The following is a 27853-nucleotide window of genomic DNA, read 5'->3' on the forward strand; positions in this document are numbered from 1 at the left end:
ATTATTACTAGATATTTACCATGAAGCTTTAACATGCTGGTGACACAAACAGGCATATTAAAACTATGTTTCTAGAGTTTGTTCACTGACAATGTTGTTACACTCGGATAGTGCTGCAATGCATCCAGTATCTCATCCCTTATCCCTCAGAGGGACTGATAGGAACAGCAGCAGTGTTATTTGTGTCGGTTTTCATAGTTAATACTATGCCTGAAGCATAAATTAAGTAGGAAATTAAAAACTACTTATGAATAAAACAGTGTAATGGAGCACTTTAGGCAGAGAGTCATTACTCTAAACTGCTCAACAGAACACTTGGTGCCACAGTCAAACTAATCTATTTTTATTTATGTCTATTACAACACTTATATCCTCATACCGGGGGATCTGAGTGTTGTGTTGCTTGGAAGCACTGAGGGGATTGAACACAATCCCCAGCCTTGTGTTAGCTTCAACCCTGGTGGCCTTACTAATCATATCACAACATTAATGAAAAGGCCTTTTGAACTAAGGAGCTATAGCCGGAAAGCTGGGTGTTAGTCTACGGGTGGTCTATTCCCTTTTGGCAGCCATTTGGGCCCTGGTCAAGGTCATAATCTCATTATATTCCCACTTTAATCTCAATAAACACACATAAATGAATTAAACCCGACAGCGAGTGCTGGCTGTGGAAGAAGCAAAACAGTCGAGCAGACTTACCTTGATCAGGATATTGAAAACACACCCGGAAGGATCACACACTTACATACTATCTGTTCAGAGTATTTATATGTACATGTCAACAGCACCTCAGATCAGAGGTTCAGGTGCACTTGTGCCCTGAACGACGACTGGAATAAATAAACAAGCAGCTTCGCATTAGATAAGAGAAAATGTGTGTTGAATGTCTGAGCAGATTTTCCACTAAATCAAGTGCAGTTCATAGAAAACACAGAGAGGGACATTACTGTTGGCTTAAAGTAATTTAAATCTATTTTTCTCCCAAAACATGTTTTGCAAGCAAGCGGGTGCAAAGAAACCGGGTGATAGAACGTAAGCATATTTACTAGAGGACTGTACTAACACTAGAAGTTAGTATAATAGTATTTTATACTTGATTATATTTGCTTGACAGCAAGTGTTATTTGACCTTTGCATTAAAAAAAAATGTCTAAAATTTTATGAGCTCGATTTAAAAAGCTGTGCATTGAAAAAAGTTTGGTACCTTTTCATTTGTCACCCCTTACAAAATTAAAACCCTTGCCATGTTCCAAACACAACATCTGCAGCAGAATTTTCTTCTTTCCTGCCCTCAGGAGGGAGCAGCAGCCTGTTTGGGAAAAAAAATGTTTTTGTTTTTTTATGGATTATAAAGTCCATAATCAGGACTTCATGGTTGTGATATGCTACAAGGAGCTTTTTCTTCCTGGTATGGTTTAGATTCAGTCATGTCCAAGTCGTTACCAATAAATACAGAGACATTGTGCAAAAACAAAGCAAAGCATTTCAATCTTGCTCTCAGTGTTCCAGGATGACAATGCCTCCATCCTCTGGGCACAAGTGGTAACTGAAAGTCTTGCTGTGCAAGTCATAAATATGAACTACTCGGTGTATAAATACCACTATTTATGCCAGGTTTAATCCCGTGGCAGAGTGTTGTCATTGTGCAAGAAGCAACATCATCAAAAACACCAAATAAAGAGATTTCTTTTCAAAGTCTTGACCTTGTTGTCTCATATAATCCATTCACTACATATAAATAAAAATAATGTAAGTCAGTCTGCTAGTCTTGCACCTCATATTGCATTTTTGTTGCCATTTTTGGAAATTTTTAACTGTAGCATGGTCTGCCAAACAAGATGTGTCCAGTAGATGGCGCTGCAAAACCACTATAGCTGCATCTGCACACTGAGCTTTGTTGAAGATTATACAGTATGTTCATTCAAGAATCTAGATGACGCAAAAGCTACACAAAAGGAAAAAGCAGAGTCACTGCATTTGTATCTACATAATGTGTGGTGCACTATAATATGGCCACTGTTCACTTTCAACCCTCCTCCATTCACTGAAAGTCACAAGACAGATAAAAGGCTTCCATGATTTTTCATTGATTTATTGTTTTGCTAATATCTGTGCAAGGATAAGAATTACAAAAATCTACACACTAGAGATGATAATATATCCGGTTCCTATCATACAATGTTATTTTTTACAAGCATCCTTTAACAGTATGTATATATTCATTCCAATGTACCTATTACACTTTAAAGATATATTGATCATCCTTATAAGACAAACAACAAAGATCACCAACAGTAAACAAGTTCAGCTAAACATCCACACAGCCTGCAGTGACCATGTGCGATCTAGACGAGTCTAGACAAGCTTCGATGATACCGATGTGCTATATCATGTTTTCTAGTACGACTTCATCAAAATGAAAACACAGAACCTACAAATGCAGCACAGTTCCCTGTAGTGTTTATAAGTGCATTAGTCATTTGAATTGTACGAGTGTTTTTCTTGTTTCTTGAGGTAACACAGCTAATCTTTTTTTATATAGAGATGACAATATTATAAGAATATTCGTCTGATGTTCTTCTTATTTCTTTGTATTAGTTACATGGATGGCATATCTATAATGGTCACAACAATCATCAATGTATCACTGTAGCATGTTCTACTCTGCCACCCACTGGCCCATTCTGACACTGATGTATGAGGGAAAAGGAATGCAGTTTCAGTTGATATAATCATTTCTTGTTTGTTTATATCAAGACTTGCGAAGTAACTTTCAAGATGAAGCTTTTGACACAGCTTCCCAGTGCTGACACGGAGAGAACACAACGAATTAATCAAATATAACTATCACAGTGGGTTCATAACAGTCCTGGTCCACTGCTGATGAAAATGTAACAGAGAGAGGCAAAGGTGCTGCTGCACTGCTACTGGTTCACTTGGCCAGTGATGCTGAATCTGTAATGGCCGCAAACTCACCAGACTGAAGCAGCACCTCAAGTCAACTGGAGCCAACTAGTCACAGCTGCCAACCAATGCCAAAGAAGTCACTGCGCAGACCGACTTTTTCTTCAATTACCATCTTGCCAGTCTTCTTACATTCCAAGATATATTCATCTCATTTAAAGCCACTGTGCATAGATTTTTTGTAGAATCTTTTATTGTCACAACTGCCACAATTTGAACCTGTAGCCAATATAATACAGTTGTAACCTCCTTGGAGCCAGCAACTAGTGGTCAACAAAAAAGCAGCTTGAGGCAGTTCCATTCTGGTTTCATTATTCACTGTACCGTTACACTGTGGGATATCCTCTCTGAGGAGGCCTTTCTGTCAATACAAATGGTGCTCAACAAATTAGAATTACAATAGACTGTAGTATAGTCTCTATACGCACCACCAGCAGATTCTGAATGTCTATATGGTTAGTGGTGAAATATTCCCTTAAGTGTTCCCTCATTATGGAACTGGAAACCAGGCACAAAGTACAACGTCACAGCATTTTTATAACCTAACAACATTTCAACGAGAGATGTTTCATTATCATTTTTCAGTAAACAGAAGTATTTTCCAGTGCATCCCTTTGTTCCAGCATGACTATTCAGCATGGCCTATAAAATATTTCTCCTCGTTTTAAATCCTATTTTCTGTGTATCGCTGTAATACAGTACATTGACTTGTTCCCAACAAGTGTGGGCAGGAACCAGAAGTTGCCATCCTACACTACACAAAATTAGTGGTAAATATTCATCATACAGACCCTGTGTCAATGTTTGCTTTGCTGTCAGAAGGAGGTTTAGGGGCGTGATGATCATCACAGTCAGCCAGTATCCACAGTGTTCTGCAACCACTTGGCTTGTGACTGACTGGAGCTACATGTTACCTTGTTTGTCTGAGGACGAGGAGGAGGTGGATGGTGATGGGGAGGGTGCTTTGGGAAAGACCCTGTCAGTGGGCGTGATGCCTGGGCTGCCCAGGCCGGAGGAGCTCGAGCTGCTGGAGCGGTGTGGTCCCTGGCCCTGTCCAATCACAGGAGCCGGTCGGACAGGTCTGACAGGCGGCGGCCTAAGAGGTGCACTCGGTCTGCGCGCTGATAGAGCAGGTTTAAAAGTGGTCATGGTCTCAGAGGACGAGCTGCTGCTGCTACGCCGCTGGGCTGCGTCTGGATCTCTGATCACCATGGTGTGAAGAGGGCTGGCGGACGGATCCCCGGCTCCACCAGGGTGTTTGAGAGGCTCCAATGTGTCCAGAACAACATCGGGGGCATGTTTGGCTACATTTTGCCTCTCCAGCTCACGCAACTCATGTAGAGCTGTGTTCATTGTTTTCTCTATGTCCTGACAAACATTAGCAGAGACAATTCATGTCAAACTGATGTCAAACAATGACAAAAAAGTGACTAAAATCACTGTTGATGGGTATATTTGAATCTCACAATCAAAATTGCACTCTATCAGTGCATTTGGCACTCCAACCACCTGACCCTGAAATTCATTTAAATAAAAAAAAATAACTGCTGTAGTTTGGTGCACAGAAACCACGATAGCATAATATTCAGGAGTTAGTCTTGATTTTGCCTTCACACAGGCCAACAGTTGACCTTGAGACTGCAGACTCTGCACATCAATCACATATTAAATTTGTATAACATTTATTAAGGTCTCGACTAGCAACAACTACATTTCAGCATTTACAGTGTTTTAGTATAATACTGCAGTTACGGGGAAGGAATGCAAGAATAGCATGTTTTCTAGTTTTAGTTCTTATGCTTATCCACCACTTCAAACCAAACCTGCACCCTGAGCTAAAATTGAAATAGGTGGTGCCTCACTCAGTGAAGCATTTCAATGAATTTGACTCCTTCAAAATGTATTCTAGTGACAACACTTACCTCTGCGAGCGCCTCAGCCTCAAGAGTTTTGTGGTCTCCTAAACTCGCGTGTCGAGTGGTGCTCGGTGATGAGCGCTGAGAGTGGCTGTCCACAAACGCCTTTCTGTCAGGGTGGTTGATGCTGCCGGCACTGCCAAATGTGGTGAGACGCCGTTTCTCGGGACTGTCTGCTGGGCCCCTGATAACAGCCATTTTGTGTGGGCTGCAGGGCCGAGGCATAACCCTGGGGGGCTGATCAGCAGCTCTGGTGGGGCTGAGACTGTCGGCACCGTTCCTGTGGCGTGGAACTGCAGCTCCATCTGATCGCACTCTCACCCTAAGAGAAGGTGATAAAATAGATTCGTATTTTGGAGTTGGTATGAATTTCTCCGCTCTGGAGAATTTGACAGCATCACTTGGAGTTTTAACAAACCTTCCTAACGCTGCTCCGAACCGGTTCTCAATTGTGTGATCACAAGGAGACTGACGCTCGTTCCGGGATGAGCTTCTGTCGCTGTGGTGCGGTCCACTGCTGGTCTCACTATCAGTCCTCTGAATGCTGTCTGAGAAGGCATCATCCCTGATGCAGACATAAAGCATTGATTACTGACTTCTGTCTTGAGGAAATGTTTGCAATGCCTTTCATTATGACAGATTGAACTTTCCAAATATTGGATCTCTTAAAGAACACACATCTGTTCAACAAAAATGGCTTTGCCTGCCCTTTTCTCTGAATAATATTGCAGCTGACCAAACACCAACCTTTGATTATAATCAATAATGAGGTCAGCTGTACTGTTGTGCTGTTTTAAAGGGTGAATCAGTCTACAAACAATTAAAGCGCCATCTCCTGCTTACTCCTCCTTCATTGTGTCTGATTATTTTTTCAGCCAAAAATAATCATTGATCACTCCCCAGAAGCCATACAAAAAGCTCGGCTCTTTTTACTTTGGCTTCATACCTGCTGTGTTATGCCAGACCATTTATCTGGCACGAGGATGGTGCGGAAATTAAAAGCTGAATTTAAGGAATGATTTAAGTGCTTATCTAGTCTAAGTAAGCACTCTTCTTAAAAGCTCCACAGCAAATCACTGGATCAGTGAATATTTTCATTTGTTTCTGTTGCAGCTAAGTAAGGAAAGAAAAGGAGAAAAACAAGCAGAGAAGGGAAGGATTTGAGTCACACTGATCCTAACAAGGCACGGGTTTCCAAAGGCCAGGCTTTTGAAAACACAACACAGCTTGTGAGAATTATAAGGATGGAAACATGGATTTTTGGAAAGCAGAGCAACATAAATAATGACCAAGCCCAAAGTAGCTCAAGGTACGTCATGGGCTAAATGATCCGATGCCCTTTTACACTAAAATAGGGCCTGCATTAGATAACAAAAATCATGTTTATGGCTATCGTTTTATAGGTGTCACATATTAAACACATCCTACTTACATGTCTTGTACCACAATGTACTGATGTGGGATCAGTCCATCCACACCGTTATGTCGGCCTTCCCACCAATCCTCAGAAGCCCGCAGGTAGAGAAGCAGAGACGCTCCCTTCTTAAAGGACAGCTCTCTCGGACTTCGGCCCACATAGTCAAATTTCGCGATGGCCTCAATCTGCTCCAACTCTGCAATACAAAGAACACGGCAGAATCCAATTTAAGAAATCTCATTATTTCCTCTCTCGGTTTGCACAGCTGACAGAGGAAATAATGACCTTGACAGAGAGTTGACAGCGGATTGATTGTGCTGGAAGACTCACCTTCATCACTTGTGTTAGGTCCAGTACCGTTGTCAATCTCGTCGAGAGCTCCCGGCTCACTGTGGGGGCTTTCACTGAATAGAGAACAGGGCACAAAATCAGAATGTCTGTCCTCCACTTCCATCTTTACCTCTCTAAGAAAAGACTCCCTAATTTCCCAAACAATATTAAATATTAAAGAAGCTGTTTATGTAAATGAAAAAAATAAGTCTGACCTTAGTGTCTCTAAATTGTCTGCACAGAAATTAAATGCAACAAATGGATGCAAAACCAAAACTACCAAGCAAATTAAATGAGATGCACATTTTGCATCCAAATCATTCATTAGTACAGCAGAGCTTTTTAAAGAACTAATTGGCTAAACAGTAGAAATTCCTTAATGTGCAGTAGGTTCTCTGTTTTAAAGAATGCTATTTACTATATCTGGTGGTAGTGATCAGCTTTTTGGTGTACTCAAGCATAAAATCAACTAACATAATAAAAAAATTGGTGCTTGACAGTTCAAATAAGACACAATACAAGGCGAAATTGAGAACAGGCATTCTAGGTGTCAGTCTGGATACAAAATCACGACTTTCTCCCCCAGTTTTATAACTCTGACCGCATTTTCTACATAAAAAGAAGATTTGTCAGTATTGAGGACTGGGCAAAGACTTGTTCAGTTTGGCTTAGAGATAGAAGCAGGATCCAAAGTGGAAAATGTTGCACATTTTTCCAATGTTAGGTTGTTAAAAAAGTGTAATATGGGACATTTTTGACACCTTGCCTTGTACCTACCAGTACTCCTCTCCTCCAGCCATGCACTTTTCATAAACCGGTCCTTCCAACTCCCGCTGGGTTGGGAAAATGGCCTCATGGTGGATGATAATTGTCTTAATGACCTCATTAACATGTGCTTGGCAGGCCACAGGATCTTGGTCATCTGGTATGGGCATCAGAGTGGGACCAAAGCAAATAGCCAGGTTGTATGGGTCCATCATGTTCTCATCGCTGTACTGGGAAAGACTTGGAAAGACAGAAGCTGTAAGCATCACTGCATCAAAAACACACACTTTAAATTTGCTGTGACGAGACTTACTGATTTAGAAAGGCAAACAAGTATCTCATGACGATGATCACAGGCCGCTGAAGAGTCACAACTATCTGCTGAAGGTGATGAGCTCTTTCTGCACCAGAGTCAAGCTCTGGAAAAAAAAAAGAGAAATAAACAATGAATGAGTGGAACAGTAGTGGACAGCTACACTAAATAAAAAGCCCTGCTGTATTTCAAATGGTTTCCAGGAATGTGACTCACTGGTGGTGGATATGAGGTCGAGGAAACGCTCTTTAGGGAACAGTGGGTTTTCCAGCCCACGGAAGTAGAGCTTAAGAACGCCTGCCACAGAGTTGATGTCATGATCAGTCTGATCATCCACCAGCGGATCCTCTCCTGGAGATGCAACATATGATTAGTGCACTCGTTATTCATCCACTGCTATCTCTTTCACGTATCATGGTAACAGCAGACATAGGAGGATTTGTGAACAGTCTGACCAACATATTCTCAATAAACATCTAAGGAAAGAGGACTTCAACTCCAGAATGAACTCTACTGAAATCAATTGTAATGGCCAAACATCACAACAACTGTGACCCTAATCAACACCTTTCACATTAATTATGACAATATCTCCCATAGAATGGAAAAATCTTCACTTCCAAAAGGTAAAGTGTCAACTCCACTGTGTTCATAATGCAAAAACCCCTTTTCTGGTAGTTATTTAACACCATCACTCATTGCGTCCATATGTAACATTGTGTTAGATACTGAATTTAAATTGCTGACATTAATCTTAGGTGCCCACATTGAAAATCCAGTAATTATATAGATTTTCTGTGCTGCCTGGTTGAAGTCACTGTCGACTGTCAGGACTGCCACTTTGTGTTCTCTTTGTGTTTTTTGTTCCTCATAGCAAGCTGAAATTCTTCAAAGACTTCACAACATATATTATGTAAATATATATAGACATGGTTGTAAAGTGACAGGGTAGTGGATGCACGCAACGGAGAGGCGGTAATTGTAGCTTAACTGTATTCCAAACTGGGAGGTGAATGAAAACATCGAGAGCAAGGTCAAGTTTCCTCATTTATTGTTACTCCAGGATGCAGATCTTATGCATTATGCATTAAGTGGTTTACATGTCCATTACAGTGCTACATGCAATGCACACGCTCTTTATTTGCACTTAAGGGTCCTGTGAGAATAACTGTGGATTTTCAGGTGGGCAAAACGCAATTTAAAATCAATCAAGAGAAGATGGCCACGAGACCTGGGACTAACCTCTTTCAAATGCATTTTTAATATCATTGACTTCGACCTGGGATCCTGGAACTCGAAATATACCTTGCTGCTGAAGACCTGTGGACAGACAAAGCACGTACAATGTGTAAAATGTGTAAAATGGAAGGAAAGCCGGTATCACTACAAATGACTCCCATTTAAAAATATAGCAGACTTTCTTCTCTTAAACACTTTTGCACATTGTCAATACTGATTTATACTAAATTTGAAGACGATTTAAAATCCTTTCAGAATATGCAAAACACTGAAAGCCAGGAGGGTTTAAGCACATAAATAAATACGCTGAAACAAGAAGACGATCCTCGTCGCAAATTACAGTTCAGCTACACTGTGTGAATACAGATATGCTCAAAACCCTTTATGCAAAATGCTGAGAGACTGGATATGAACAGCTAGAACAGGGAAAAACAAATGAGAGAAGGTGTTAAGGGATTAAAGATGGTCCCTGCTAGAAGATTTGAGGACTAATTAGTCATTAAAACATTTTCCTGTTAATCAGTTGTTTTTCTGGTCTTTTTCAGTGAATAAAATGTTTGTTTTAACTCATTTCTGGTTAATGATGGGTTTTTTTGTTACAATATCCACTGGCATGCCTTTATTCTTTAGCATGACTGCTATCATCTGCACAGCCGCAACAGTTAGTTATGTCATTTACAATTATTCAACCCACATGGAGTCACAGGACACCAAAAACCTTCAGAAATGAAATATAATGTAGTAAACATGTAAACTGAATCAGCACTAGTGAGAAATAAAATACGCCCCGGGGTTTGTCTTCAATGTCATTTAAATCACTTAAACAGCAAAGAGTTTCTTCCTCAGTAGAACCACGAGTTAATGTATCTGAACATTAACTCTATTTGAAATTCTGGTTAGACTGTGCTTCACATGTGGATCTGCACTGCAGTTGTTTAATTTCTTTCATGAAAAAAGTATCATTTAAGTCCCTAGCAAATATCAACAGACCATCTTCATCTTTCTTTATACATAAACAACAAATTAGACGAATTCCAGTAAATTATACAAAATATAGATTTCCCCTTTTCTCTTTTCTCTCCCCCTTTACTCTGGCTTCCTCCCACAGTCCAAAAACATGCTGAGGTTAACTGGTAACTCTAAATTGTCCATAGGTGTAAATGTGAGTGCTCTTGTTTGTCTCTCTGTGCTGTGATAAACCGACCACCTGTCCAGGGTGTTCCTAGGCTTTACCCTAAGTCAGCTGGGATAAGCTCGTCTGACATTTTCCATTTCACCAACAACCAACACCAGTATAAATTAATAACCTACCAGAAATAACTGAAAAGCTCCATAATTAACTAAGTTACAGTTGCATATACAACTGGCAAAAGCATAATATAAAAGACATGCAGAAGAAGTGTGGAAATTACAGATTTTGTCAACAAATTCCAAAAATGCAATCAGTTTCTTGGCAGCCCATATTGCCCATCTTAGTAGGTTTTGCGCAAAGAATTTCTAAGACTGAAATCTACAAATTCACAGACTGGGATATGATTTACTGGCAAAACAAAAATTGTAAAGACAACATAAACAGAATTAGATCATACCGTACAGATTGATGTATCGAACGCAGCTCTCAACCACCACTGGTATCGGCTGTCCTGAATCCTATACACAGAATCAATTTATTATTTTTGAAAGCATTTAAGAGGAAAATAATACAAACAAACAAACAAATAGTCATGCCAGCAAGAGGTTATCATCAGCAGCTTAGAGAGGCAGACCCTCAAATGAATTAACTTCACAGAGTGGAGATGATATTAATAAGTTAATGTTAAAATAACTGATTTTAAGTGTACAGAACACAAACTATGCAGAGCAAAATCAGTGTTAGTGTTTGCACCACCATGTATTGCTATTGCTACAGTACTTTCACACGGATGCCAACGGGACAGAGGCACAGAAATGTTGGTTAGCATACTGAACACAGCATGATGATCCCGCCCTGCTATAAGACAGAGTACCTGACTCCTGGCACGGACATTCCGTCTTCCCCTGGGCAGAGAGCGGTAAGGCACGTAGACAGAGGAAGAGAGGCAACCACAACAGGTTAGTGAGAGAAGACAGATCTTACAGAGACAGAGAGAAGGAGAGAGGAGGCCTGGCCTGAGAGAATAGCCAAAGCATCAGTGCCTTGTGAGGCGTGAGACATGAGGACATGGCCTGGGGGGTGGAGGGGGCGGGAGGGAAGGTGCTACCCGAGGAGATGGGGAGGGGGAGATGGGGGATACATAGTGTATTCTTCAGCCAAAAAGAGCTGCTTGGAGGGAAACATATCCAGGATGAATTTGAATGAACTAGGTTTTTAATTTAAGTAATCTGTGCTTCTTCTTTTTTTTTTTTTCAATTTACTGAATCACTTTTTGCTCTGTAAAAAAATGATCCTTAAACTACCAGTAACCCAAATGCTAAATATATAAAGAAGTTTATTGTCATAAAAGAAGAACTAGAGGAGCAAATCTACATAAGCTAAAACCTCTAAGTAGAGACATTTTTGCTGGACAATTATTTTAAAAAATAAAAACAAAAGTCAGATTTTTTTTTTTTTTTAAGCTGTCAGTTCTTCTAGTGTCATGCCCTGCTAGCTTGCCGCTGTTTGATTGAGCATTAGAGCAGATGTGGCCATGTGTTTATTTGCATACCCTGCCATGCCTGGTACATGGCCAACTGACATACATAAAGCCAAATTAATTCAGTGTCTGAAGGCCGGGGGCTCACAGGAGTAAGAAGCAAGACTCGCACCGACGCTTTTGGAAGCAAAAACCGCCACCGCAGCATGTTTTACCAGCTTATCTGTCCCAAATTGTGAAGACAAGGCGTTGAGCAAGAGGAAAGTCAGTGCATGAGTGAGACAATGTTTGGATAAAAGAGTGGTCACAGGCAAGAGAACCCCCAAGGACTGCTAGCAGGACAGCTGAGCTCATGGAGAGACAAAGGGCACAGATGGGCTGATACCTGAATGAAGGACTCCATATTGCCGTTAAACAGCTTACGGTTAAAAATGGAGCGAGGTCTAGACTTCCGCATTCGCTGGGGTTTAGGGGGAAGAGTGGGGGGCCTGGGGAGATGGTGGGGGTGGTAGGGTTGGTACACAGTCGTTATAAATAATAATGCAAAAGGTACAAGTGCACATCAAAATACTGACATTTTGCTCTGAAATGTTTTTGTTGCCAAGTCTTTAGCACAACAATCTGCACACTAGAAAAACACAACACTATTTACGAGTGTAACTGAGAAGATCGATGCCCTTTTCATGACTGTACTGTAAATATGAAGCTACAGAAATTAATCTGTCAGCCTGGCTTGGCACAAGATTTTACATAGCGAGGATGACTTTCTAAAGTTTCACCATGCTCCATGTGTAAATAATACATTGTGATGTTACTAGATGTTTCATTTGAGCCATTTACTCAATTCCAAATCATATGCAAAGTGAAGCTTAAGGGCTGTGCATTGTAGCTTCAATGTACATTTTTTTTATTTTTTACTAATTAGTGAAAGCAGAGAGAGGCAGAAATTAGGGTCGAAAGAGAGCAAGGGAACGACATGCAATAAAAGTCCAGGTCAGTTGGGAATTGAACCAGCAACTCACTGCTTTAAGGAATTTGCGCTCATGTGGTTTGCATCCAGACTATCCAGTCATGAGAGTGGTAACAATCTTCTCATTTAACATATGGCAAAAATAGCTAATTTGAATACATATTTCCGCAAACCATTTTTTAAACTGGCCCTGCGTAGCAAACAAAGTCAGCAACAGTAACTCTGGGATTATCCCACACTAAATTCAGCACAAGCATTTTATGAAATGTGCCATAAATCAAAATAAAAGTCAGGCTTGTATTTACTTAGTCCTGAGCCTGCCTTGTCAATATTTGTTCATTTTACTCTCAGTGGATTGTTTTGCTTAAACACAGCAGCAACAGGACATTTTTCATTTCCCTGACATTTCATTTCTTAGTCTTAACGCATTTTTATAGATTAATACGAGGCAAAACAACTCTGAGCACCACCTTTTCTAATTTAGATCCAATCCATTGTTTAACAGATTAGAAAGCTGTTGAGACTAAACTCCTATTCCCACACTGTGATCTCATTTAAGTCATATCCAGGGACACAGGAAGGATTTTACACATCATCGGCTACTTTATTCACCGTCTTGTCTCTGGACATCTTACCTTGTTGTTCCATATTCAGCCCTCTCCCCTAGAAAGAAAAAAAAGCGCAGAGAAAGAGACTAAATTAGTATACGCTAGTTTTGCAATCACAGAAGTTAGCGGTATGGTTGAGTGCTGGCTGACTATACAAGGCTGGCAGATGGAGACGGAAAGGGGTGTTATGAGAAAACGGGCATCTATTCAGCCAGACTGAATGGGGTGAGCGCCATGGCTGCATTTGACTCACCGCCAGGCAGCGGTCATTCACTGGTCGTCCTAGAAACGGCACAAGAGCCCCAGAAGGGTATGGCCTGTCTACTCTCTCTGCAAAGTGAAAATGTATCCAGGGGCAACAAGAGTGGGAGGTTGTGGGAGCTGATTTGTACAGTGCGATGATTTCATGATATCTGCACCACATTAGCGCACACACATCTCTCTGTACGCAACCAAATTAAGGCCTCACTTTGATCAGTCAATCAGAAATGTTTGTTCAAGGATCAAGTCATGTGTAAAGCAGCTTCCAGCACAATCCTTCTTTATGTCAAACACACATAATTCCGACCTTAAAGCAGACGCTTGTGCGAGTATGAAGCAGAAACGATGACATCAAACATATTTTTCTTCTCTCTTTCGGCAGAGGTTAATGCATATTGCATATCAGGGATATACGAACAAAGTACGACAAGAAAAACCCGTCAAATAAAGCACTAGTAGTTCAGGGCTTTTTCTGTCTTTCTATCCTACAATCTGGTTTTAGGTGCAAAAATGTTCAAGCTGACAACTTCAACATAACATAACAATGTTATACTGTATTTCCTTCTACTTCTAATGATCTGGTTTTCTAAATCTATCAAATATTAACGTATTTAACACACCACAATATATACTACTGCATGTTGACACAAGTTGCATCTTTATCTTAATCATGATTTATGATCCAGCGAGTTTGAAACCTTTGTATTACTCACAGAGCAATATTTAACCAGAACAACATTTCTGCAAAATTCTGAACTAGCAATATAATTGTTTGAAAACATACTTGCTGACAGTCATCCTTTAGGCTTCAATGTCTTCACTGGTCTAAGATCAATGTGCATTAAACAGAAATGTCATAATGTAGCCTTCAAGCAAATCATGTCTTATTATTGAGAATTGCAGGGTTTTATTTAGTCAGTGACTGACTGCTGAGCTGCCATATGATTGAAACAGGGTGATATAGTTTTTGTATGATATTTTCAAATTGAAAATTAATAGTATTTCATTGTTTTAAAATTGAAAACTGATTTTTTTCCCTAAATACTACGCAACTCCACATTATTATCAAGCATTACCTCATGCCAGAAAATGTGTTTTCTCATACTGACAGTGACTGTATTGATGTCTTCCCGTTGTTAGCAAGCTAGTAGTTTCAAGTACAATCCTCACCTTCTCCTAGCGTCTGCTTCAGAAGGTCATGCTTAGCCTGCAACTTGATAATGAGATTGCTGCCATTCAAATACTCCTTGTATTTCTGCAAAAAAAAAGGAATAAAAAGACAAATAGTACCGAGGTTTTTGCTAGTTACAATGTGTAGAAATGCACCATGCTGCGGTGTCTATGCGCCCGAATTTGCCTGGGAACTCACAGTGAAGTAGAAGCCCTCAGTCTCTTGGTGATTGGCTCGCCTCTTAGCGATGTTTGCCTTGCTCATATAGGAGTCAGAGGAAGCCGATTTGACCGACTCTGTGGACTGACTGTGCTGGAAGGCCTCGGAAACATCAAAGTCCTCCACAGTGAGCATGTCCTGAAGGGTCTGCATGGTGGCGTCAAGAGTCTTCCTCACCTGACACACACACAGCATGCCGTTTTAATTTATCAGTATATTCACAATTACAACATGCAAGTCTGACAGAAAATGCACATGATAAAAAAAGGCAGGAGACTGGCGACTGGTATGCACAAAACAACAATAAATATCTACATCTAACGTGCATATTTTCAAATGCATCTTCTCAATGTCACAAACAAGCTATGGTGTAAACAAGGCAGCAAGGTCCAAGATTAAAACTGCTGCAGGCCATTTGCACAGCAGGTTCACTGACACACAGAAAGCAACAGAGTAATTAGCTTCCTAGCGTGATGCATCGTGACATAAAAGATTAACCGTGTTTGTTCCATGTGAGCCAGACAGAGAGGGAGTGGGCATTTCCATATTCATAACAGACAGACACTGACACATATGCACACACTGATGACCTTTAAACAGGCTTTGGAGTCACAGTGGCCTGGGTGACTCCAGGCCAGCAGGTCAGGGACCACTCTGGGGTGACCCTCAGTGGAGGCAGGAGAATGGATGAGGGACGACCCCACAGATCAGTGTCAGACTAAAGATGAATGTAAATGCAGGGTGACAGGTCTAAAGACTGGTTGTTTGTTGTAATGCGTCGTCCTGGCAGATGTGAGGGCATTGGGGGCAGAGCTCAGTTTAAAATATAGCACAGGTATTAACACACCTCGGGTGAAATGACAAATAAGACAAATACCTGCCCTTTGAGGAGCCATTATTCTAAATATGGCAGAAATGTTTTGGGGGGGCTCGGAGAGAGACGCAGCATTTCAAATGCTCTGTTTTTGAGTGCTACATTTACTAAAGGGGCAGTTCAACATTTTGGAGCACAGGCTGATTTTTTGCAGGGAGCTGAAACAGACGACGGATACCATTTTCACATCTGTACTACAAAGCTACCTCCAACAGCAGCAAATCTAAAACTCACAAGTTAACACAATATATCTTAGTTGTTTAATCTGCACAAAAAAAAAAGATCAGCATGAATTTAAAAAAAATGTGGCTTTATGGCTAGTAATATACTGGACTAGGGCTTCCTTATTCCAGGAGGTCACTGCATCTGGCCACAACTGCAAGTAAAACTGCAACGTACTCCTTCCGCTCACTGTGGCTTTTGTAAGAATTAAACAAGCTGCATATTAATTAATGAGCTTCAGACTGCTACCAGCTACAACTACAGATTTAATGGAAAGAGGGAAACAATTTGTACAACACCAACTGCTGGACTTTTTCTATAAAATAGTTTCTAATATTAGACTCATTCTCCAATGCCTATTTTAATATTGCATCATTTCATAGCCTGTTCTACATAAAGACCACTAGATATGCATCTCTGAGTCGTCTTCCTGTTTTGCTGGTGGTAACACGTAGCTGATGGTTTGATAAGACATCCATTTCATAGCACAGTATTTTGCAATAATGCAATGATAGGCAGTGGCTTCTGTTATTTTTACATGTGACTTGACAATTTTGATCATGTTACCCAACAGTTTTTTACATTTACACTTTAAATAATTAAATATTTTTACCCAATAACAATTTTTCTGTTCTACTCTGAAACATCTTTTCGTCTTTCTTGCCTTTAATTACGTTTTTCATCCTGATCACGATGCCACATGTTCAGTGTGGCAGAGTTTCTGTGGCAGTTTCTAGCAGCAGTGGGCCACAAAGGCTGCCTCTCATTATATCAGCATAACTGTTATTGCATTTTAATGAAATAAAACAAAACAGTGACCTTCAAGGTACAGGATCAGAGGTGTTATTTGACACAGCAAATAATAAACATGACTATTATTTACATTCATCTACTAACAAAAACAAATTTTCAGCACCTTGTGCGTGTTCAATCTTGTGCTGTCGGTGCTTGTAAATTGACGGCGAGATGACGTGTGCCGGTTATGTGCAGTAAAAATGAGTGATTGTGCATGAATAACTCAGTATACTTGGCCACGTGTGCCCCTCTCTACCGACGCACATTGCTGTGAATGACACTTGGAGTGAGCTTGCCTCATTTTAAAAAGAACTGCTGACACTGGGCCCTTTTAAGATTTGTGTGCACGGAACCTCTCACCTCTTCATTTTCTATCTTCAGTGTAGCCAGGCGAGACTGCAGCTGGTGGTAACGCATCAAGAGCTCTGTCTGGACAGGCTGCTGTGCACTCACCTGGCACACCTAGGATTAAAGAAAGAAAGGGATGATTTAACTTAGAGGACTACGCACATAATGAGAGTTAAAACCTACACACAAACCATTCTTCTACCTCTAGCCCTCTCTTTTGGCTCACCTCATCCCCCATGTGTGGCTGATAGTCAAAGCGTGCCGGAGGACAAAAGATCTGACTGTGCGTGTCCATGAACTTCAGCTTGTCTCCTCTGATGTCCATGGCGTCCACTGCTCCCTCCAATAGGTCCAAACCTTCATGGCGAGACGTTTCCAGACTATATTCGGCAGACAGGTAGGTTCTCATGGTACGTGCCAGGCTTGCATGGAACCCTAAGTCACAACACTGAACACAAGAAGTAAAAGTCATTATTTATTCATCATACATCAATTATAAAAAAAGTCTGCTGCTGAAACTGCAAAAAAAAAGCACTGGACAGAAGGGATTCAACTTACATCTATCATGTCTGAGACGTCGTGGATGTAGTATTTGGCCACCAGGGCGTTGGTAGCTGCCAGATTGAGAAGATAGTCGTTGCGGGCCTTTGTGCATTTCAGCTTGTTTTCAGAGTACTTGGCTTGTCTCTAGGGAGAGAAAAGGAAGAGAGAGGACCATCAGTGCAAGATCAAAATGGCTTCCTAATGTGCTCAAAGAAAGCATCACTACGATACACTGATTTTATCTTGTGTAATCTGTCAATATATGTAACAAACACTTTGCACAATGCACAGACTTGTTTCTTGTAACGGCATGTCTGATACAACTTCTACAGAAATGAGTGAAACACGACACTTTCATTGCAAATGCATTTACAGATTTTTTTTGTGCTTAAGTGTAGATGCACTGCCTATAATGTACATCACATTCAGCGCACATCGAAATGTCAGCCCAAACACACCTTCTCCTTCATTTTCTCCATTTTCTTTACAGAACTCCGTCGCTGTGGACGATCATCATGACCATAACGCAGAAGGCTGGTGCTGATGTCATTAGCCTTGCCGATGTGCTTCTCTTCCTGTTTTTCCGCCTCTTTCAGCTTGCTCTCAGCACTGAGACTCTCGGTGTGGTACATGTGGTACGTCTTCATCACCTGTGGGAACAAACAGAGGGAACAAACCTGAGACTTTGCTCACAGTGAAAGTGCCCAGTATTTGGGAATAAACATGCTCCGCTTAAAACATCCCCCGCCTTATATATAGTGCCTCTGAGTGCAAGAAATAATAATATATACTGGACGATACACCTACAAAATGATACAGCTTCACTACAATGAAAACAATCAGGTCAAGGTCATGCACCAAAAAAGGCAGATCTACATTATGCACAGGTGGCGTTGGTGCAATATGCATGAAATCCTTCAGGTAGTTTCTAACATATGCTCCAGAAACAGAATCAAAAAATATTTGAAGTGCCTCACAATGACCTTGAAAATCAGGTCAAGGTCATGCACCCCAAAAGGCACATCTACATTACCAACAGGCTTAGTGTGCGCAATATGAGTGAAATCCCTCAAGTAGTTTCTGAGATATGCTCCGGAAACCACAAAATATTTGAAGTGCCTCACTATGACCTTGCAAATGAGGTCAAGGTCATGCACCCCAAAAGGCACATCTATACTATATAGAGATGGCCTGGGTGCAATATGAATGAAATCCCTCAAGTAGTTTCTGAGATATGCTGCGGACACGAAATGTGGACGTACGTACGTACGTGCCCACGCCAATATCCCCCTCCGTGCCTACGGCCGGCGGGGGATAAAAAGGAGCAACTTTGATGAAGAAGCTGTTATTTTAACATACAGCTTGTTGAACATAGTGGCACAGACCACATGCATAGGGAACAGTGGCGCTGCTGATATCTACAACAGTTTTGTAATTTATTTTTTGACATTGATATCCATCTCCCACATGTAGAATCCATTCATCTATTCTTCAGCTATACATGCTTCATCCTATAGACGGTCACAGGGGGCTAGTGCTTATCCTACTGATGATGAGCAAGAGGCTGAGTGCATTCTGGACACTCAGAGGGCTAACACAAAAAAACAGACAACCCTGTACGCCTACAGCAGAATTAGGATAATCAACTGGCCTAGCTGTGGGAGCCAGCCACAGACAGACAGACCCCAGCTGACCAGCAGGTTTGAACACACAACTTCAGAGAGGTAGGAGCGCTAACACATTCACAACTGTGCAAGCAGAGTCACATGCTGAAATATTACACTAACACCTCATTTAACTGCAGGGTAAAGCTTCATGTGATATCAAGCAAACCACACCTTACATTTTTAAGCCTATCATGCCTCATTTAGTCAGTTCTGCATAACAGGGGGACTTGCTGATTAAGCTATGCAATGACTGATGAGTATTTTAGAGCTGAGGTTAATGACGCCCTGCAAAAGAAATGTCATGTCCTTTTGACAAAGAGATGTAAAACAGAGAAAAGAAACAGAAAAGGTGACAATGGTTTCAATAACTGAAGTATAAAACATTCTCAATATTCTAGAATTCACTCCAAATTAACCAAATTTATGTTTTCGTTAAATAATACAATCCTTTATTTCTCAAGTCGTTACATATGAACTCATGTGAACCCTGAATACTTCTGTCATCACAAATGTAAACATGAGGGCGTGAAGATTACTCATCGTGCTCATAAGAGAGTCATATTCTTTTTAATGACATTTCCCAACTGAGCTGGAGGTGTTTTTGTGCTGGGTGTGTCTGTATTGTTATGTTTAAGTGTCTTAACCACAGTGTAACACAATAAAAAAAAAAAAAGATCCCAGCAATGTCAAGCATTTACTGTATGTAACTCGTCCAGCAACAAGCTACACTCCCACCTGTGACATTCACGGTGGTATTGAAGAGACGGCATGTAAATGTTTAACTAGGAGCCCTGAATCAACAGCAAAATTATACAACTGCTTCTCCATCACTGGTTCTCAAGTTCTGGTTTCCTAGCAACCCCGACTGAACTGGACGTGCAAAGGACAGTGAGATCGATCAGCAGAAGAGGAAGGAGGTTACAAAGTGACAGTGAGTAACCTTCTCTGCTACAGACAAAACAACAAACTACTCGATTTTCACTTTAAGTCAGCAGCAGAGACGAGCTTGACGAAACTCAGTTTAACGCAGAACTTGAAAAATAACCAAACGAAACATTTAGTTTCAGCCACGTGTAACTTTACCAATCCCAAAGTTGGAACAGGTTCCTGCTGTTCCTTATGCTGTGTGTGGGAGCTGCAGACAGGCATTTAATAATGCATGAATCAGAGAAAGGGAAAATCAATACAAGTATAGCAGCAATGTTAAACGGGCTGTATAATGTTACATGTGAGGATATTTTTCACATGGTTTATAGTGTATCATGCCGGTATTCTTCCTTCCAATCTATTTGTGATTTGCTCCACATTCAATCAGCTCAAATATAATTTTATGAGCGTAAAACATTATCAGCCACCACTGAAATGCTTTTGATACTAGGTCATGTTTTCTTTTGTAAATTGCATTCTATAAACAAGCTGTGATTTGCAAAAAAAAATGCAAAAAAAGAGATTTTGTCAGCAATGAACTGCTTTTTGTTTGTCTTCTCTTCCAGTTCTTTGGAAAAGAAATCAAATCAGAACTTCAAATATTTCAATTAAAAGTATTATAGAGACTTTCAAAGTAAGGTGAAATTACAATTTCAGGTTAGAGTCATTTTTCAGAACAGTGATAAAAGAGCTTTAATGAACAGACCCAACCTCGCCCAAGGTTTTCCAATTATCTCTGATTGATCACTGGTAGTATTTATCCAATAACAACTCAGATGGAAGGCAAGTGATTAAATGTGCAGCAAGTAGCCAAAGGTTGAGTCTCACAATCGGCACAAAGTGAAATTAAAAACTAAAATCATTAAAATAAAAAACCTACAAAAAAGAGGTGTACTGTAGGTAAACTAAAATAAGTGTGTTTGAGACATGGTTGTTTCAATCCAGTACACTAAATTCTGCAAATACAATTAATTTAAAAATGAAAACTAGTGAAAACCTAAAAAACTATGAAAGTGTGACTCGGCTTGTATCCAAAGGAAATATTTTAAGACGTATGAAACATAATGCTATGCCTGCTGTATTTATTTCAATCACTATTTAGATTTAGGATATTCAGTTTCAGATCTTGCTCTTTTTCTGTTTTTCCTCAGAAACTTGTAGAGTTTCCTTAATTGTGTTTGCTGTGCTCAATTTTAAGCCATTTCTATATAGTTTAAATTAGTATTTTTCCAGCTACATATTTTGAATCATCTTTTCTCAAGTTGGCTGTTGAGTTAATAACTAAAGATCATGGTATCACTGAGCAATAAGACCCAGAGGAACACACTCTGGTGTGCTTGTTGTCCTGTGTCCCACATACAGCAGATGATATCACTGTATCAATTCATTTTCTGCAGCCAAATGAAGATGCAGCATCAGTGAACGCAGATGTTTTCTATCTACACCAGCACACAGTCCATATCTGCGTGTTCAGTGTTTTGTATCCATGTACAGGCGTTTCCACGTGACCAACGTTCTATATGAGAGGACAACATATGACAATCCACAAAGTGTGACAACTGTTACCACACCACACAAGCAGACGTATCTGATTACATGTAATATTAGCTGAAAATATTACAGCAGCTCATGTTTGCTGTGAGCAGAGCGCACCTCTGCAAAACAGACTGCTGAGTATGCTTGAAGCACAGCTAGGGGCAAGAACACTCTCTCCTTCAAATGATGCAGAAATTCACAGAGGGAGGAAGAATGTTAATTTTCTCCTTTCACGACCTCAGGAGGAGGAAGAAATGACCTGTTAAGGGCTGCTCTGCTGATAAGGCATATCTGCTATGTGCAGTGTCAGGCCAGCTGCTTCACAGGTTACAGGTTTAGATCAGAAAAAAAGTCTGGCTTTAGGACTGATATGGCACAGGCAGCCAACATAAGACAAAAGCAAAACAAAAAAAGAATGGTACAGACACAGAAATGTTAGGTAAGCAAGGACAATGGTGTTTGTTTGACTCACTGTGTAAAGTTCATTGGTGACTTTCACTAACTCTTCATGCATCTGCACCCCAATGTCTTTGCTCTGTAAAGGAGAAAAACAGGTGACAGTTTTATAGGTGGAAACAACACCACATTTAAAGGAGAAACGAAGACAGGAATTCAAGCACCTAAGACCGATAACTGGGTTGTTTAACAGAACTGCTTTTTCCCGCATGTGAAAAACTTGAAGGCTGTGTGCCAGTTTTATTTTGTATGTGAGGGATGTCAGCAGGCGCTGAAATGCTGTCATTACTCTGCACCAGAAAAGATCTAATACAATGCCCAAAGTGCTCATGCAGACAAAAATAGAACAGTGCAGTAGCTGAAGAATATTTCCCATGGAGTCACAGTTTCAGCTCAGTTACAGGGGATAAGAGCCTATGATGAATTGGACATGTCCCACAATAGGGCTTATAGCCCAAGAGGAGGAATGTTGCCAGTGGAGAGTGACTCTGGAAATCCTGTTGAGGGGATATGGAGCGACGCTTAGCCCAATCAATCCTGTTTTTTTTGTCACCTCTCAGGGACCACTTGTCAAAACAGCAACCTTGCATTTTCACATGTGACAACAATTAAACTTCAGCATATTCAGTACATTTTAACTTTGTCTTAACCAAAGTCAGAGCTGATTCATTCCCTTCCCAGCATGTGTAATTTGTTAACATCGAGATTGCACTGCAGCTGAACCAAGATGCTTGAACATAACAGGATTATTGTTTTGGAGAACTTTGGCACAATTTGAGCTAACTTTTGCAAAGGGAGTTTTTCTGCAAGCAGTGATTAGTCCTTTTCTTTGAGCTGGCCACAAGCCATTCCACTGTGGTCAAGGCTTCTGTTGTAAGACCCCAAGAGGGCAAAAATTACTGTACACTCCTGCTACTGTCAAACAAAACTGAACTAAAATCTCCAAAGTAGTTCGTTCACCACAGTTGCTTTTCCACAGCTACTCTTATACCTTAAGTATACACGTTATGAGAACAATCTGGCAAAAAGCATTCTATGATGAGACCTATTTCAAGTGAATTTGGTGAGAATTAAAAATGAGTAAAAGGAGGAACGGCAAAACTGTTGAGGGGTAAATAGAGTAAAAACAATCTACGTGGAAGTAAACCGAGCATGACATGTAGAATGGCGAAAGACACGATGAACAAGAGAGATTAGACAGAGAAAAGGAAGCTCTCAACAAATGTGATAAGCTTTGTGTAGAAACTTTGAAAATGATAAAAGGCTTACTGTAAGTGGTGCAAAATTATGTAGCTAAAGTTGCAAAGACTGATAAACCTAGTGACGAAGCTATTGTAAGATGTATCTAAGCCAATTTTGCATGCAAAAGGTGTAAAATAATTAGAGTACTGATTAAATATTAGTGGAAACATCAAGCGACAATTACATGGCAATTAGTCGTGAAAAAAATGATCATGTTTGATGACCACATGCCATGAAATATGCTGAATATCCTGACATTTATGTGCCCTACATCTATGCTGCTGTTGGTTCCCAGCTGTGGGCATCAGTCATGCGATTTGGGCAGATGAGTTCTGTGGCTGTGTGCGTTAGTAACGGTCAGGGTTACAAGCCTGCATCCCTTTAATTCCGACCTTTTTGAAAAGTCTGATGACATCCTCGCCCACGTGTGCCAAACGGACAATGACATTGTTGTTGTAGATGTCGCTGAGAGTGGCGTGGTCTCTGCTCTCCCGACGGGTCTGGTCCAGCACCAAATACCAGCAGTTCACAGTGGACAGGAGATTTTGGTCTTTTCTGAAACAGCATGGGGAAGACTTTGTTAGCATGTAAATACGGCAAGTATTGAATAAAGGCTGTGACTCCAAGCAACACTTAATACTTAACTGTAATTTCAGACTACCCAACCTGAACCGGAAAATTTTAATTATTAGCTGCAACACAAAGTGGAAAAAAGCAGCAAATGCCCTAGATATACCAAATGGTGCATGAATGATTTCAGCTTTGAGCAAAGCATTTGGCACTTGAGCACTCGCATGTGCATGTACTTAAACATGAAGCATGATGAAGACGTTCTTACTGCACAAATCTTCAGCTCTATCATCTGGTACCAGCTCTGGGGCTTTACATGTTAGAGATCAGGAGGTCACTGCACATGTGGTGAGAAATCAACTAAAAAGGAGGCAGTTGTACAGTTCACTAACATGCTTTTTGGCAGGCATTGGCACACACGCATAGAAGGCATGCTGACAGCCTTTTTGCTCAAGAGAGCATGTGAGTTCAATTATCCTCACTCTAAAGAGTTGTTTGTCTTTTTCTACTTGTCTTTTGTCTGTAGAGAACGTCTCAGTCCTAACCTCTAACAAATGTGACTACATACAGAAAGGATTAACTCCCCTTGGACGTTTTCTCCATGTTTTGCTTTTCAACGCTAAATCCCAGTCAGCGTAATTTGGGAGGAGACCAAGACACCTATGATTCCTCTGAAGGAGTTACAAGCTATTATTCAGCACAGTGCTTCACAGTGGGATGGCGCGTTTGTAATGATGTGCAGTGTTTGGTGTCCACCAAACAAAGCCAAAGAGCTCAGTTTTGGCCTCATCAGATCAGCTGACTTCAGAGTCTCCCACAAACCTTCTGGTGAACTCTAGTCAAGACTCAATATAAGCTTTTTCGAAAATGACTTCCTCTTTGCCAATCCCATCAAGCCTTAACTGGTGAAGAATTCAAGCAACAGTTGTTGTATGTATAGCCTCACCTATTTCAACTGCAGACTCTTGTTACTCCTTCAGAGGAGTCATAGGTGTCGTGGTGGTCTCACCATCTTCTTTCTTGCAGTCACTCAGTTTTTGAGGACAGCCCGTTCTTTTGTATCCATCCCTTGACTTGTGCTTTTCAATAACCTTTTTCTGAAGTTGCTTGAAGTGTACTTTTGCCTTCATGTTGTAGTCAGCAACCTTGATTCACCATTGACTGGACCTTCCAGATACAGGAGTCGAGCTAAAATCACTTGAGACACATTCACTGCACTGACATGCTCTAAATTTCAACAACTTTACGACTTCAAGCACCAACTAACTGTACCCGTGTTGAATTAGGTGAGTCACTTTAAAGGAGAGAATCCAAATTACATTGATGATGGTTCAGTGTTGAAAAACAATAGAAAGAGAAAACATCCAAAAGGGGTGAATATTTTTTATAGGCACTGTATATAAAAGCTGTATCATATTACTTATTATGAACAGCCTGCTTAAAAGTGGCGTCTATAAACACATTTTGCTGTCGGCCAATAGATGACATATGCTGGGACTCAAACCAAATCCAAGTCCGCTTCTCCTTTACTGATTTATGAAAAGAGAAGACTGAGGTTAAGATGAATGACGTTAACTGTTTGCATATCTTTGCTGACGAGGAAGAGGACATTTAACAGGCACTTTGCAATAGGTTGCTATGGAGTGATTCATAAACTGTTAGCATTTACAGTCAGATGCCACCATGACTGCCATCACCTACCCCAGAAATGACCATTACGGTTTTTTGTAAAGGTAGAATTCATGGCTATATGGGATCTCACTGATGTTCATAATGCCACTGAGTTACGAAGTTGCAACAACTGACCATCCTAAACCGAAAGCAATAAACCCAGGAAAGATGAACTAAACAAATAACAGTGATGAGATGATGACCCCAGTCTCAGCAATTCAGCAATCTGTATCTCTGACGGGCACTTTTTCAGGCAGTAACAATGATACTAGTTGCAGAACTTACAGGTTTATTAGTGTTAATAAACTGACCCAACCAACATACAGATAATTTAGAAACAACACAATATTACAATATGAAATGCAGAAGGTTTCTGAAGATGCAGCTACTGACTCACAGAACTAACAGGCACATCCATGAGGATGAATAATAATTAAATTTGTTTATTTTAAATGATTCTAAGTGGTCCTCATCCAGTCTCTTAAAATGCAAATAATATCCAGTCTTACTGAAAATTATGGCTTCTACAACACAAATTGTACAGTTTCTGGGTGATTCTACAAACTCCTTTGCTATTTTTAGGCGAGGGGAACCTCAATGTGAAATTCAGGATCTTTTTTTTCTAATTGCTATCACCTAGTCTAGTAATATAGATTAATGGCCATTTTATTTTATTCTAAGTCTAAGATCACATGCAGGTTAACATGCTCTTAACATCATGCAGTAATAAAAATATGATATTTCATAATATCTCTGGATCATTTCTTGTCTATATATTTATTTCACAATATTTCATTTTGTTTTTGTGGTTGGACTCTTAGCTGATTAAAAAAAAAAAAAGATCCACAATAGCATCTTAGCCTCCAATGTGAACCAGAAATACTGGAGTTATTTTTGACTCTAATCTCAGGTTTGAAGCTCATTCTGAAAGATGAGTCTTCACTTGTTTTCTGTCAACTGCATCAAAACTTTGATCATTTTTATCCTTGGAGAATTGTATTCATGCTTTCATTTTCTTTTTGAAGTGAATTCTGGTTGTTTTTTCCATCTTAGAGGAGCTCACTCTAGTCTTGAGTTAATGCTAGTTTCTGCACTGCAACAAAGAAGAAAGCTGGTATGGCCCCCATTTTAGTTTCCTCAGTGCATCCAATAATAATGCTGAAGTTTAATAAGACATCAGCCTTATGCTACTTACACTCAGCAGTTAGAGATCTTTAGTTAGTCCACATATGAACTCTGATTTTTTCTTCATCCCATGTACAGTAAGAATGCAATATTTGCCCTTTTTCATGCTTAGTGTTACATAAATAGTTATATATAAACACACGTCAATATTATAGTTAAAAGTTTGATTCTATCTTTCTGTCTGGATGAATAATGTCGGAAAAAGTAGCTCAAACTTAAAACCTTTTAGACTGTTGTTCTGAACAAAGTTAAAAGGGACGTATTCATGTAATCCTAAAGGTAATCTGGATTGCTGGGTATCACCATCTCCTTTTTTGCTTTTCCTTTCATCCTTTAACTCTTTGAAAAAAAACAAGACGAAACTATCCCTACAGGCCTCCTTTCAAGCACAGCAGGTGTTTGATCCTGGACATGGGATGGCAGCAACTTGAATGTAAATGTTTGGCTGTTGGCTGCTCTTGAATAAGTATGAGACAGTAGGATTCAGGACACAGAGGGCTTGATGTGGAACTGTTCATGGAAGATGACAGAAGGAGGTTTTGTACCTGACAGCCTACAAAGAGAACAGCAATATCCGTTTCGCAACATGGTCTCTTTATCAGATAAACGCAACGCTCAGCTGAACTAGAGTTTACTGACAATTCAGACACACACTGCACGCACTAACAAGTGTTAAACATACTGGATAGAAATTGGCTTTTCAAGCATGCACAGAGATGTGTTCTCTCAATGTTTTTCTTGCAGCCATTTTGCTATAGGAGGTTTGAGAAATGTTCCCCGACAACCTCCTGACAGAGCCTTTGTTTGATATGATCCCAGAAATTAAAATCTGAAAGGATTACTGATAAGAATAAAAGAGGGCACCGAGGTTTTGCTTGAGAAAAAATCTCCGAGTCTGTAACTCCAGAGGAAAGGTGGCACGGTATTATTAATGATAAAGACTTAGTCACATCGTTTTAGTCTATGAGTATGAAGCTAGCTCTGACAGACAGACATAATGATGACCATTTAATGTGACGCGGGAGAATCTGG

The 27853-nt window shown here is 40.3% G+C and overlaps 1 protein-coding gene across 2 annotated transcripts in view; it reads right to left on the reverse strand.

Annotated features, from left to right (window-relative positions):
• Positions 1 to 2076: 2076 nt before the first annotated feature.
• LOC110947936 (SLIT-ROBO Rho GTPase-activating protein 3-like) overlaps positions 2077 to 27853 on the reverse strand; it is a 34779-nt gene continuing 9002 nt past the window's right edge. Inside the window, exons 3-22 of one of the 2 annotated variants that reach the window (XM_022189289.2) lie at positions 23788 to 23950; positions 22170 to 22232; positions 18026 to 18217; positions 17583 to 17711; positions 17251 to 17472; positions 17037 to 17138; positions 14765 to 14962; positions 14566 to 14650; positions 13162 to 13189; positions 11942 to 12044; positions 10534 to 10594; positions 8948 to 9025; positions 7922 to 8056; positions 7706 to 7811; positions 7405 to 7632; positions 6628 to 6701; positions 6313 to 6493; positions 5299 to 5445; positions 4887 to 5202; positions 2077 to 4332 (exon numbers count right to left, since the gene is read on the reverse strand). In XM_022189289.2, coding sequence (XP_022044981.2) covers positions 3868 to 4332; positions 4887 to 5202; positions 5299 to 5445; positions 6313 to 6493; positions 6628 to 6701; positions 7405 to 7632; positions 7706 to 7811; positions 7922 to 8056; positions 8948 to 9025; positions 10534 to 10594; positions 11942 to 12044; positions 13162 to 13189; positions 14566 to 14650; positions 14765 to 14962; positions 17037 to 17138; positions 17251 to 17472; positions 17583 to 17711; positions 18026 to 18217; positions 22170 to 22232; positions 23788 to 23950 — 3076 coding nt within the window. In that variant the 3' untranslated portion in view covers positions 2077 to 3867. Of the gene's footprint in view, positions 4333 to 4886; positions 5203 to 5298; positions 5446 to 6312; positions 6494 to 6627; positions 6702 to 7404; positions 7633 to 7705; positions 7812 to 7921; positions 8057 to 8947; positions 9026 to 10533; positions 10595 to 10950; positions 10982 to 11941; positions 12045 to 13161; positions 13190 to 14565; positions 14651 to 14764; positions 14963 to 17036; positions 17139 to 17250; positions 17473 to 17582; positions 17712 to 18025; positions 18218 to 22169; positions 22233 to 23787; positions 23951 to 27853 lie in introns of both variants that reach the window. The other variant, XM_022189288.2, reaches the window with a different exon arrangement.

The sequence above is a fragment of the Acanthochromis polyacanthus genome, chromosome 5 (assembly GCF_021347895.1).
Source record: "Acanthochromis polyacanthus isolate Apoly-LR-REF ecotype Palm Island chromosome 5, KAUST_Apoly_ChrSc, whole genome shotgun sequence".
In the NCBI taxonomy this organism is placed as follows: Eukaryota; Metazoa; Chordata; class Actinopteri; family Pomacentridae; genus Acanthochromis; species Acanthochromis polyacanthus.